At 48.9% G+C, this 13,508-nt stretch overlaps 1 protein-coding gene across 2 annotated transcripts; it reads left to right on the forward strand.

Annotated features, from left to right (window-relative positions):
* The first annotated feature begins 820 nt into the window (after window positions 1-820).
* Window positions 821-13,487, forward strand: CCDC22 (coiled-coil domain containing 22). Of its 2 annotated transcripts, XM_028522583.2 has the most exons (17): window positions 824-1,043; window positions 2,145-2,322; window positions 6,676-6,808; window positions 7,573-7,679; window positions 7,826-7,892; window positions 7,983-8,161; window positions 9,480-9,674; window positions 10,245-10,307; window positions 10,393-10,512; window positions 11,126-11,245; window positions 11,334-11,450; window positions 11,555-11,656; window positions 11,740-11,847; window positions 12,120-12,215; window positions 12,474-12,533; window positions 12,615-12,689; window positions 13,130-13,487. In XM_028522583.2, the coding sequence occupies exons 1-17, from the start codon at window positions 994-996 to the stop codon at window positions 13,241-13,243; spliced, it is 1,884 nt and encodes a 627-aa protein (XP_028378384.1). In that variant the 5' UTR covers window positions 824-993; the 3' UTR covers window positions 13,244-13,487. The 2 variants fall into 2 exon arrangements, with proteins under 2 accessions (XP_035872875.1, XP_028378384.1); XM_036016982.1 differs by lacking the exon at window positions 12,120-12,215 and having other exon boundaries at window positions 821-1,043.
* The last annotated feature ends 21 nt before the right edge of the window (window positions 13,488-13,508 follow it).

The raw sequence follows: 13,508 nt of genomic DNA on the forward strand, positions 1-13,508 counted from the left end.
AACCCTAGATAGACTATGTTTTTTCCCCTATGCATACATACCTTTTCACTTAAAGCAAGTACTTTATGCTTTCTTTTTGGCATATCCTAATTCCCAGCATTGCTACTCTTGCACTTTGGGGCCATCATTAAATAAAATAAGGGTTACCTGAACACAAGCAGTACGAAGCTGCGACAATGTTTCTGAAAATGAGAAGGCTACTAAGTGACTAATGGGCAAGTAGCATATAAAGGGGTGATTCACGTGGGCGGGGAAGGGGAAGGGGAGGGGGACGGAGATGGGTGGCCCAAGAGTTCACCATGCTACTCAGAATGGCGTGCAATTTAAAATTTATGAATTATTTATTTCTGGAATTTTCCACTTAATATTTTCTGATGGCTGTTAATCTCAGGAAACTGGAACAGCAGAAAGTGAAACCATGCACGAGGGTGGGGAGACTACTGTAGCCCCATTTTACAGATGAAGAAACTAAAACAGGGAAGTTATTTAACTTATCCACTATTGCACATCTAGCAAGCTGAGCTAAACACTTGAGCAAAAGAGCTGAGACTCAACCCTAGACACTTTGTGCTAAAGCCCCTTTGTCTGTGCACTTCTACAGTCTAGAAGATGAATGCCGCCTTATATGAATGAGTCAAGAAGTCACTCTCTGTCCCGCCCTCCCAACACACACACACACACACACACACACGCAAAACACACATGCGCGCGCACATACACAAGATTATTTCGTTGCACGCTTGGAAGTGCCCACCGGAATGTAGGCGGAAGAACTACAACTCCTAGCAGTCATTGCTAATCCACGCCTGCGCTCACATCCGCACCAGGACGCACTGCACTCGCTGTCGAAACTACACTTCCCGGCTCTCCGGTGGCAGCCCGTGACACTCCTTGGACAGGGGCGCGGAGCTGGGTTTCAACAGCTGCGCCTCCCTTGTTCGCTCGCTTGGACCCGGCCCCGGACCCAGCCCCAGACCCGGACATAGCTTCACCATGGAGGAGGCAGACCGAATTCTCATCCATTCCCTGCGCCAGGCCGGCACGTAAGGACACAGCCCCCGCCCACCCCGGAATGCCCATATCCGGGACTCCAAAACTCCGGACCCAGTCACCCGGGAACCTTAAAACTCTGGACCTTGACATCCAGGGATCCAACTTGCAGGATCCTAAACCCCCATTCCCCTTACACGCGCGCGCGCGCACACACACACACACACACACACACACACACTGACATTTAGGGGCCTCCCAAACTCGACATTTGGAAAACCCCAAAGTCAAGGATCCAGACACCTTGAGATGTTAAAACCTTGGAACTTCAAGACCCGTGACTCTGAAATCTGTGGATCTTGAGTTCACTACACTGGGACCCTGATACCTGGAGATTTTAAGATACCTGTATCCTGAGAACCAGGGAACTTAAAACCCCAGGGCCCTAGCACTCAGGGACTCCAGAAAAAAATCATGGGACTGGATATTTGGGAACGTTCAAACCCAGTTTCTCAACACCTGGAGATTTTAAAACCCCAGGACCCTAAAAGCTGGTGGACTCAATGCTGGGTGACCCAGACACATTGGACTCCTGCATTCGAGGGCCCTAAAAACCCAGGATACCAACATGTAGGGAATTTGATTTCTGGATTGCTAGAAACTAGGTGGTCTTAACATACACCTAATATAGAGATATTGAATTCAGGGATTCTGACATTTGGAAATTCTGAAAACCCCAACCTCCTAACATATAGTCTCAAAACCCAAGCAGCTTAATATCTAGGGGCCCCTGACATTAAGGGAACATGATATCTGGGGACACAGAATATCAGAGATCATGTCACAATAGGCCCTTTGCCCTTCCCAGACCCCAGAAATTTGGAGCCTTTAGGCATAGGGAAATTTGAGATTTTCTCAACTCAGCTCCCTTCCATTGGCTGTTCTCCTACACCAAGTTCTTAGGACCTGAAGACATCCTCAGTTCTTAGTTTTCTGAGTGGAAATAACATTTATCAGCACCCAGGACCTGTCTGAACTGTGGACATTCTCCTCATCCTCACTTCAGTTCTAGGGCTTTCAGAAGGCAGCCCAGCCCAGCCTGATCCCTGTTTTCTGACTGCTCCCCACACTGAGCTTGTCCCTTTTTTCTTCAGGGCAGTTCCTCCAGAAGTGCAGACCCTGCGAGCCTTTACCACTGAGCTGGTTGTAGAAGCTGTTGTCTGCTGCCTGCGTGTGATCAACCCTGCTGTGGGCTCTGGCCTCAGCCCCCTGCTGCCTCTCGCCATGTCTTCTCGTTTCCGCCTGGCCATGAGCCTGGCTCAGGCCTGCATGGTAAGTGCCCTCCTCCCAGTGCACACAGCCTCTTCCTTCCTCCTTCACAAAGTCACCAAGCTCCTTTGAAACTCTTGCCTTTCCTCTCTGCCACCTCCCTTTGTGGCTTACTTAGCATGAAGGCTGCTGGCTCTCTGGTCAAACTGCCTGACTAGTTCACATCCTCACAGCACCACTTGCTAACTGGGACCCTAACCCTTGTGGACCTTAATTTCCTTATCTGTGAAACTGAAGTGATAAAATTCAGGTTGTTATGAGCATTAAAAGAGTTGATCCAGTTTGTGCCTGGGCTGCCCTTGGCTCCTGCATTTTCAGTTTAGCACCAATAATTTTCCCCTATAGTATCCATTTCTCAGTTTCAGAAAAGGCCCTGCTTGGTTCTCTGGGTCATTCCTAAATTAACCACTGTGTATTCTGATTGGCCCAGCCTGATCACCTGGTCATTTGTAGGGTACTATGATTGGCTGCTTGGGGTCATGTGGAGTACGGGGAGGGACAATTACGCAAAGGAAGATGTGGTTGTTAACTGAAGACAGTGGATCTGCACTAACACTGCACTTTGCCCAGTGGCAGCCACACACATCCTGCCTCTCATGAGAATAATTCCAAAACTGTCTCCATCTGGATAATGTGCCTTCTGATGTACACACCTTTTCAGTACAGATCTGTGTCCCATTACTAATCCAAGGGCTCCCAGTAAGGTCATTTCTCCTGGTTCACTAGCTTGGTCACTTTAGGCCAGTCTCTCAATTTCCTTTGGCCTAAGTTTCCTTATGTGTATAATGGGTGTAAGAATTATATCTACCTCACAGAGCTGCTATAAGGATTAAAAATGTGTTACTATATGAGAAGCTGGATTATAATAAGCTTTGTGTAAGTGGCATTACTTATCGGGTAGGCCTGGTTTGGCTGCTTGCATTCCCGCAACCTGTGGCTACAGAATGAATGTGAGGTATACCCAGTATATGGTGGTAGAGGGCCAATAGAGGAACTACAGTGAATGCTCCCACATAGACCTAGGAGACAGCATGGTCAGGTTTCTTGAATTTGGACCTTACTTGTGCAGTGTCTGTCTCTTATCAGTCAGCCTCAGAGCTCTGCCCATCCCTTAGTTCTCAGGCTCACTTATCTCTCAGGAGTTCTCAAGTTCTTCTGGCTGGGGGTCTTGGTAGCATTATGAGGCAGACAGTCTGTCCCCGGGCCCAGGGCTGTATTCTGAAGGATGGCACTCGATAACAGGGGAAGTTATGTCCTCTGTTTGGCAAGGAGAGTGTGTAGTGGGAGATGTTAAGGAAACTCTGGGGAGTCCGGCTTCCCCAGTTGTCTGTTCCTGTCTTCTCTCAGTGCTGACTCCCACTGGACTTGATGTTGACCTACTTTTGCTCACACTAAGTTTAGTGTGGGATTGAGAGTATGGCTTTTTCAGTGATCAAGAGTTCAGTTTGTGGGATGGTCTGGCCCCTGAGCCTCACTCAGTGTGTCCGCAGCAAGCAGAAAGGTTATCTCTTGATCCAGCTGTGTGATGCCCCTGGAGCCCACCTTGGCTCAGCACTGCCACCCTCTGGCGTCTGCCTGTTCCTATGCCCTATTCCTGCCACCACTTTTCTGCAACTCAGCCACCTCCGTTTTTTGATGACTGTCACTTCACACACCCCAGCCCTGGAATGAGTTTCTGTATCAGTCACAACTCTTTGATTGCAGGTGTCGGAAAAAACTCAAAGTAAAGTAGCTTAAAAGCCAGTGGTTTTCACACTTTTTTGACTGTGGCCCTCCAAAATAAATATATCTTATGTTGTGAACCAGTACACACATATGTGTATAATAATGATGTTTTCTGAGTGTATACTTTGTGCTAGGCACTGAAGTATAATGGTGTTAAACTCATTTAATTCTCATGACAACTTTCTGAGGTAGGTATTGTTGATATCCTTTTTTTTTTCAGATGAGGAAAGTGAAGCACAGAGAGGTTAAGTGATTTGCCTGAGGTCACACAGTTGGTAAGAGGCAAAACTTAGATATGAATTAAGGAAGTCTGATTTCAGAATCCAACAGCAGCTTCAGACCAACAGCAACTCTGGCACAAAAAGGCTTTATTTCTGGGCCCATTTTTCAGTCCCTATCCAGAACCCTGGTGGGCATGTCTACCCCCTAAAGCAGCCACACAGGGAAAGAACTATCAGCTCTATTTTACAGCTAGAAAACTGAGCTTCTAGGTGTTAAATAACCAGTCCAAGGCCTATAGCCAGTAAGTGGCACAGACTGGATTTCAACTGCGATATTTTTTTTTTACTCCAAAGCTTGTAATCTCTTTTTTAGAAAGTACTTATTGTTTTGGGTAGATTATTTTATTAATCAGGTTCCAGTCTAGAGGCAGAAACCCCAGCAATACTTTAAACAGGGATATCTTAATATAAAAAATCGTGAACTACATAAAGGGTAATTAACTACTACTAAGACAGTAGAAGAGATCGCCATGGTGTGACAGAAATAGTATGATACTTTGAGATGTCTTACATACCCAACCATTCACCCCATTACCCCTACCTGTCTGCTATAAGGGAATTACTTTGATTAGTTTCTTGTGCATCTTTTTATTTTTTTAAATGCAGATATAAGCAAATGTGAATATATATTCTATTTCCCTAATTCTTATACAAAAGAAAGCATATACCTAGTTTCTTAGCATTTTTTAAATGTAAACGTATATCCTGGAAATCATTTCATATCAAATAGTAGAGATCTTAATATTTTTCCTTCTTACAGCTGTATAGCAGTCCATTGTATGTATGTACCACAGTTTATTCAACCATTCCTCTATGCTTGGACATATAGGGAGTTTCTAACATTTTGCAAAGAATAATGTAATGAATAATCTTGTGCATATATATTCTTAAATTGTTGGAGGCATATCTTCATGGTAAACTCTTAGAAGTAGGATTGCTAGATGGAAGGATAAATGCATGTGTAGTTTGGTTAGAGTTTGTCAGTTCACCCTCACTGGGATTTTAATTTTGCATTCCCACCAACAGTGTATGAGAGAATGCCTGTTTCTTCACACCCTCTCCCACTGAGTGTATTGTCAGATTTTTAGATTTTTTCCCCATTCAGTAGGTAAGAAATGGTATGTCAGTGTAGTTTTTCCCTCCCCAGCTTTGTACCTTGAAAAAATTTTCAAGTGTAAAAAAAAAAAAGAAAATAGAACAGTGAATACCTCTTTACCCTTCTCCTAAGCTTCCTGCATTGTAACATTTTGCTCCTTTCTTTTCTCTCTCTATAAACATATACACACACATATACACACCTACATATACATATATACATACACACTCTTTTGCTGAGGCATTTGAAAGTGGCTTACATCATGACATTTCATACCTAAAACTGAATATGCCTCTGCTAAGCAAAAAGACATTCTCTATCATAACCACAAATACTATGATCACATCCATGCAATTTAATAGAATCTAAGGTCTAGTAGTGGTTAGATTTCCCCAGTTGTAACAAAAGTATCTTTTATGGTTATTTTTTTAAACCGCAGAGTCTAATCAAGGATTATGTTTTATTTCATTGTTACATCTGTAATCTTAAATATCAACAGTCCTCCTTTGTTTTTGTTTCTTTGTTTCTTTTCTGATGACAAATGTTTTTGAAGTGGTCAGGCAGATTGTTTCCTGAAATGCCCCACAGTCTGAATTGCTCTGAGTGTGTTCTCATGAGTAGATTCAGGTTTGGGGCAGGAACACTGCTGAGTGATAGTATCTTCCTCCCAGTGTGCACCCTAGGAGTAGCGTCAGGTTGTCCCGGATTGCTGATGCTTGTGTGAAGTCTCAGTGTTCCTTTAATTCATGTCTCTCTTTTAAGCAAGGTTGGACATATTTCCATATGTTTAAGGGATTTTTTCATTTTTTTTCATTAAACTTTGTTCTTGCCTATTTTTCTGTTGCATTGTTGATCTTTTTTGCTTGTTTAATTTTAAGCACTTTATTTACTGTGGTATGAGTTCCAAATATTTTTTCCCAGCTTGTCATTACTCTTTTGACTTGGCTTACTCTTTGAAATCTTTATTTCTTTTCATGTATTCAGAAATACCCATTTTCTCTTTTATTGTCTTTGGATTTTGAGCCATAGTTAGAAAGTCTAGACCTTTAATCTTATTTCTTGCTCTCTGTAACATTGACTAGAATCACTTTGTGGCTCCTCCTGCAGAGGCCTAGAGGCCTTGGGTAGCCAAGGAGAGGTTTGGAGGGTGCTGGTTGGTAAGAGAGTGGGAGCATTTAGGGTCTAGGCCCAGGGCTCCCAGGGCAGGAGGAGCCTGCCTGCCTGGTTGATAGGGGCCCCCTCCCGAACCCCCAGGACCTGGGCTATCCTTTGGAGCTTGGCTATCAGAACTTCCTCTACCCCAGTGAGCCTGATCTCCGGGACCTGCTTCTCTTCTTGGCTGAGCGTCTACCTACCGATGCCTCTGAGGATGCAGACCAGCCTGCAGGTATGGGGTACCTGGGGCATGGTGAGGGAAAAAGGAGAGGGTGGCATTCCTGGGTGTTATAGGGGCTGAGAGAGGTAGAAATGGTAAAGAGGTTGCCAGATAGGAGGTGTCTTCAGAAGACCTAGGTGGGAGGATTGGAGTTGGGAGAGGGGATGCAGAGCAGGGGGAAGGGACTGGGACTTGGGCTGAACCAGGTGGTGGGTTGGTGCTGGGAGAGCCCTCTCTGTCTCACCTCTTGCCCTGTTCCCCCTCACCTACTCCACTGCCTCTGGCCTCCTCGATGCCCCTCACATATGCCAGGTGCACTCCAGCACCAGGGCCTTTGTATTTGTTGATTATTATCCCCTGAGATAGTCTCTTGGTTTCTGGTCACATGTCACCTCAGGGAGGCCTGTCATGGACTGCCTTGTTTAAAATGACATCCTTCTCTCAACAGTCCTTATCCTCCTTTCCTATCACTACCTGACAGTTCTCTGTATCATCCTTTTGACATTAGTCATGATCTCCTCTACCAGCCTGCTGACCCCAGGAGAGCAGGATCTTTATCACTTTGTTCACTGAGATAGCCTGAGAGTCTAGAGTAGTGTCTGGCACATAGTAGGTACTCAGTAAATGTTTATTGAATGACTGGGTGTGAGTTTGATAGCTAGATAGATATGTATCTCTGGGAGGGGGTCAGGGAGAGATGGCTATTTTCCCATAGTCTGTATTTTTGGAGTTGTGGCATTGTCACCTGATTGACACTCCCTCCTCTCCCCCCATAGGTGACTCAGCTATCCTTCTCCGAGCTATTGGGAGCCACATTAGGGACCAGCTGGCCCTGCCCTGGGTTCCACCCCTCCTTCGCACTCCTAAGCTGCAGCACCTCCAGGTGGGACCCCCCAACACATGTTGATCTTTGCTTGTTTTTACCTCGCTTTCCTTGTCCCCATCTGGGTACTCAGGTTTTTGGCCCCCTCCTACCAGTGCTCTCCATCACAATTCATTCTAGAGGCTCTGATTCTGCTTTCCCACCAGGGCTCAGCCCCCCAGAAGCCTTTCCATGCCAGTAGACTGTTCATGCCTGAGTTGAGTTCCAGAGGAGGTGAGTGTGGGGCGGTGGGGAGGTGCTGAGGAGAAAGGTAGAGGTGCGTGGTGAGGTGGGAGGGCTGTTTGACTCTGTTCCTGCTTCCAGAGTCCCGAGAGTTCCAGGCAAGTTCCCTGTTACTACCAGCCCCAACCCAGGCACCTCATCCTGCTGGGAGGGTGGCCTCGCTCCTCGAATGCCATGCTATTCAGCTCTGCCAGCACACAGGCCAGGACCACCCTGGTGACAAGGACTGGGTCCACAGGACATCCCGCCTTCCTACCCAGGTGCTGCCCAATGCTTGGCTCCCTGCTGTGGAGGTCTCTGTTCATCTCTGCTCCCATTCTATCTCCCATTGGTCCTCTGCCCTTCTCCTTTTCCCACTTTGTCTCTCTCTTTCATCATCTCCCCTCTGCATGCATCTACTTGGCTCCCTGCCTGCAAGAACATTGGAGTCAGAAAGGCTGTGGACTTTGGACAAGTCAATATCATCACAATCTCAATTTTCTGTTTTAAGACATGGGTGGCAGTAGTGCTGTGTGTGTTTGACTGGAAAACATGCATGAGAATCCTAGCAGCCAGAACAATCAGGATGTCCTTCCATCCTCCCTGTTTCTCCTACCTTCTTTCCACCCCTGAGGCTGCCACTCTTTCTCTGTCTCTGCCATTGTCTGTAATGCTTATTTCTTCTGTCTCAAGATATCTGCATTATTTCTTCTGGCCACTTTCTCATTCTGTGGTTTTGCTGCCCCTGTTTCTCACCCCTCTGTCTCCTCATTTCTGTGCTGTGTCTCTGCCACTCTGTCTACCTGTATCTGTCCCCTCTGCCCATCTCTGCAACTGTCTTACTGTCTCGCCCCACACCCCCACTGTCATGCGTTCTATCTTTATTTCTGTCTTTTTTAAACTTACAGAAAATTTCAAACACAGAAGTAGACATAATGTTCTGAGTCCTATGTACCTGTCACCCACCTTCAACTACAAACATTGTGCTAATCTTTCTTCATCTAGTCTCCCCCAACTTTTTTTCAGTTTCACTTTAAAGCAAATCCCAGACATGTCATTTCAACTCTGAATGCTTAAGCATATGTCTCTTAACTCATAAGGACATTCACTTTTTAATGTAACCCCTGGGCTGTTTCACACTTCACAAAATTAGCAATGATCTCTTACCACCATTCATAATCAGATTTCCTCTGTTGTCCCCAAACCGCTCCTGTTCTTGTATCTCTCTCTCACTTCCACTCTCTGCCTCCACCTCCTTTGCTCAGCACCTCTGACTCTGTGTCTGCTCTGTCTCCACATATTCCTCTGTGTCATTCTCTGATTTGGGGGCTGCAGGCTAACTGCTTCACCTTCCCACATTTTCCTCTAGTATGAGGAGTGAGTAGGTGAAACGTGGCTATGATGAGGAGGTGACCTTGTACTGGGGGAACTCCCAAACTGATGGGCCAAGAGAGCAAATCCAGTGCCCCCTTGGTGGGAGAGGCTGGAGGGTGTGATTTGTCAGTAGCACCTTGTCATGTGGCTCCCTGGAGGAGGCAGGGTCTGGGGTGATGAGGAGGCCTCTAGACCTGACCCTTTTATCTTACCCTCTGTTTTCAGGAGGATACTCGGGCTCAGAGGCAGAGGCTTCAGAAGCACCTGGCTGAGTATCTGTGTCAGATGTGGGGCCAGTTGGGTCCCTCTCCTCAAGCCCGAGACCTAGGAGAGCTGCTGCAGTCCTGGGGTGCTGGGACCAGAACTGGTGTTCCTAAGGGCTCTCGCTTCACACATTCAGAGAAGTTCACCTTCTGTCTGGTGGGTGGGCATGCATGGATATTTGGCATGTTGATGGGGCCAAGACTGTCTTGGAGGGTTGCTTTATGTATAAACACCATACTTTATCCACACAGGTGCCTATGTTCCCACCAGGTATGGCCTCTCCCCACTAGGGGCTAGTATCCAGAGGGGTCCACTGACTTCTCAGAGACTTCAATGGAGAAAGAGTAGAGGGATGGGAACCATGTAAGGGTAGAGGAGTGTTCATTGTGCAAACTCCAAGCTTCCTCAGGAAATTTCCTCTGGGTATATCTTTCCTTGGATGGTCACCCAGAGGGGCACTCATCCTTCTCATGGAAAGTTGGGGCTTCATAGGTGGGCCAGGCAAGCAGAAGCTGTCAGGATCAGGGAGGTTTCTTTATGAGCAAACATTCTAGTCCGAGGCCACATAGATTTCTTTGATCCTCATATAGTCATAGCCCGGTAGTCATTAGCAGTTGAGTGGGCATAGGTACGGTGCTAGAAGGGTACTTTTGGGGATGTTTAGGCTGGGCTATGAGGGGCAAGGCCTTCTTTGACAGTGAGGATGCTCCCCTCTCCCTCCTCCAGGAGCCCAAGGCCCAGGCAGCCCAGGTGTCAGATGTGCCAGCCACTTCCCGGTGGCCTGAACAGGTGAGTGGAGCAGTGAGGGGTGTCCTGGGCCCTTGCCTGTCTACTGGGCCTGACATTCCCACCCTGACTGTCCTGTTCCTCTCAGGACACATGGGCAGCTCAAGAGCAGGAGCTGGAGGCCCTTCAGGAGCAGCTAGAGGGAGTGAACCGCAACATTGAAGAGGTTGAAGCCAACATGAAGACCCTGGGAATCAGCCTTGCGCAGGTGGGGGTGGTAGAGGGGATGCCATCTGGGGTCAGGTCACAAGTCTGGCCTAGAGGGCTTTGGGGGACTTGAGAAGGATGAGAGGTACTCTGTAGAGGTCTGCAGATGTCAGAAGGGTTCATGAGGGCCTTTGGGGGTTATGTGGGGTTCTTGAGAGTTCAGGAGAATCAGTGGGGGTGTCAGGGGGATGTATGGTTGCAGCGCTTCGTGGACCTATAGGGGTGAAAGGTGCCTGTGGGCATTAGTCAGGCCTTGTGGGTGTCTGTGAGATTCAGGAGGTTTGTGGGCATTTCTAGGCATCAGTGGGGCATTGTGGGTCTGTACAGGCAAGAGCTTGTGGGGTTTACCAGGGCTTCTGGGGGTAAGTGTGGAAGTGGAGACATCATAGGGGCTTCTGGGTACCCACTGATGCTTATAGGTCTCTGTCAATATCAGGAGGGGGTCAAGAAGCCCATAGAGGGGAAATAAAGAAGCCCATAGGGGCTGGAGGGGTATGTCATCATCTGTGGGAACTTGGGCTAGGCCAGGGCTTTCCAGGCTCAGTGTGGGCTGGGAGCCTGTGGTGGGTATTGAGCTCCCCCACTGATTGATATTGAGAGTCCTGGGGTACCAGGTGGAGGCCAAGTGTCGGCAGAGTGAACTTAGCACATCGGAGAGGGAGCAGGCCCTGCGCCTAAAGAGCCGGGCGGTGGAGCTGCTGCCAGACGGGGTTGCCAACCTTGCCAAGCTGCAGGTAGGGCTGGTACTGGGGCTGGACCAGGAGGGTCAGAGGTGGAAGGGCCCAGCCTATATGACATGTACCCTCCTACCACCATTCCCAGCTTGTGGTAGAGAGCAGTGCCCAGCGGGTCATCCATTTGGCGGGCCAGTGGGAAAAGCACCGGGTCCCACTCCTTGCTGAATACCGCCATCTACGAAAGCTCCAGGATTGCAGAGAGGTAGGTGGTGGGGTCCTGGGCTGTGGTTAGGGAAGGTTTGGTATCTTCCTAGGGGGCCATCCCTGTGCTTTGTTCACTGCCCTGTACCCATGGGGTCCTGGCAGCTGGAATCTTCTCGACGGCTGGCAGAGATTCAAGAGCTGCACCAGAGTGTTCGGGCAGCTGCTGAAGAGGCCCGCAGGAAAGAGGAGGTCTATAAACAGCTGGTAAGGCCCATGCCAGGGCTCTGGGTGGTTCAGAGTACGTCAGGTATGGGTCCTGGGGGAGTGTCTGCTGTGTCTCTACTTAGGTGTCTGAGCTGGAAACCCTACCCAGAGATGTGTCCAGGCTGGCCTATACCCAGCGTATCCTGGAGATTGTGGGCAACATCCGGAAGCAGAAGGAAGAGATCACTAAGGTATGCTGCTGTGGTCTTAGAGGGAGGGCCATATGGGCAGACATGTCCAAAGGGCAGATATGTATAGCATGGCCACACAAGGACCTCAGACCCTCTGATAGGCAAAGCTATCTGGCCACACAGTGACCCAGAACAGTCCCACACAGTCCACTCAGGCCAACCCTCACACAGTGACATAGGCCCTGTCTGGATGTGAGTGCATGCACATGAATGCCCTTAGTAGGTCAGCCGTCTCACCCCAGACATAGGCTCATGGCCCTGATCTCTGCCAGATCTTGTCTGACACAAAGGAGCTTCAGAAGGAAATCAACTCTCTGACTGGGAAGCTGGACCGGACATTTGCGGTGACTGATGAACTTGTGTTCAAGGTGTGAGGCAGACGGGGCCAGATAGAGGGGTGGTGTGGGGCTGGGCTGCTGCCTGCCCATCTGGTCATGCGCTGACTTGGGCCTGGGCCCTGTGTGAGACTTGTAGGTACACTGATGCTGGGGTCTGGCTTTGCTCCATGGAGGATGAAGTCATGGGGGTGGAAGAGGGTGGCCTTGCGGGTTCCTGGAGGTGGTGTACAGGGGGGTAGGGGTAGGGGCACCCCACTGATACATTTGAGGTCCTTTCTGTCTGGTCAGGATGCCAAGAAGGATGATGCTGTTCGGAAGGCCTACAAGTATCTAGCTGCCTTGCATGAGGTGAGGGGGGAAGCATGCCTCAGGGGCTGCCTGGGGAGGAGCCAGTTTGGAGTGCAAGTTTTTTCTTCCTGCTGTCCCCAGAACTGCAGTCAGCTCATCCAAACCATTGAGGACACGGGCACTATCATGCGGGAGGTTCGAGACCTTGAGGAGCAGGTGAGGCCTAGGGGTGGGAGGGGAAACCAAGGCGGGCCAGGGGACAGTTCCCTGGTTTGTGCCAAGACAGGCTATTGAACCAGACACAGCTTATGGCTGGAGACTCTGCCTTACCTGTTAGCCATGCACTTGACCTGGAACAGGCAAGTGCCAGCATCTGAGTTCCAGCGTCTGTCCCAATGGTTCTTATGCCTGCCTCCCAGGGCCGCTGGCAGAGGCTTCAGCTTGAGTATGTGGTGGGTAATCATGCTACATGGCAAACAGCGCTTTAGGTGTAGGGACAACACGTGCAAAGGCCTGGCAGTGGGACAGAGCAGGCTATTGTTGGAGGTTGGGTGGGAAGAGCCCAGGAAGGACCCTGAGTGCCTGTAACAGAGGTGGTGAGCAGGAGCTGGGAAAGAGGCCATGCTCGCTGAAGGGATGTGATTCATGTTCCTTAGATCGAGATGGAGATGGGCAAGAAGACCCTCAGCAACCTGGAGAAGATCCAAGAGGACTACCGGGCCCTTCGCCAGGAGAATGCAGGCCTCCTGGGGCGGGCCCGTGAGACCTGAGGGGTTCTGGACAGACGTCTCCCCCACCCCAGGCTTCAGCAGGGATTTGGGGAGTTGGAGGCTATGGCCAAGTGCTTGTTCTGTGTTTGCTGCCAAGTCCTTCCTACTTTGGTGACTCCTGCCCACCTGACCCCAACCCTTATCTGGGGCAAACATCCAGAAAGTAGGAGCTTGGCTGCAGTTTATTGGGGAGGACACTGAGGGTTGGGGCCTTGGATCTCAAATAAATGAGGGACTGTCTGTAGTCTAAGCTGAGGCATGGATG

Source organism: Phyllostomus discolor, chromosome X (genome assembly GCF_004126475.2).
Source record: "Phyllostomus discolor isolate MPI-MPIP mPhyDis1 chromosome X, mPhyDis1.pri.v3, whole genome shotgun sequence".
Classification (NCBI taxonomy): domain Eukaryota; kingdom Metazoa; phylum Chordata; class Mammalia; order Chiroptera; family Phyllostomidae; genus Phyllostomus; species Phyllostomus discolor.

Coding starts and splice junctions, on each gene's coding strand:
- CCDC22 (XM_028522583.2), top strand. CDS start 994: ATGGAGGAGGCAGACCGAATTCTCATCCATTCCCTGCGCCAGGCCGGC. Junction 6,809..7,572: donor GGATGCAGACCAGCCTGCAG/GTATGGGGTACC, acceptor CTCCCCCCATAG/GTGACTCAGCTATCCTTCTC. Junction 11,657..11,739: donor AGGAGGTCTATAAACAGCTG/GTAAGGCCCATG, acceptor GTCTCTACTTAG/GTGTCTGAGCTGGAAACCCT.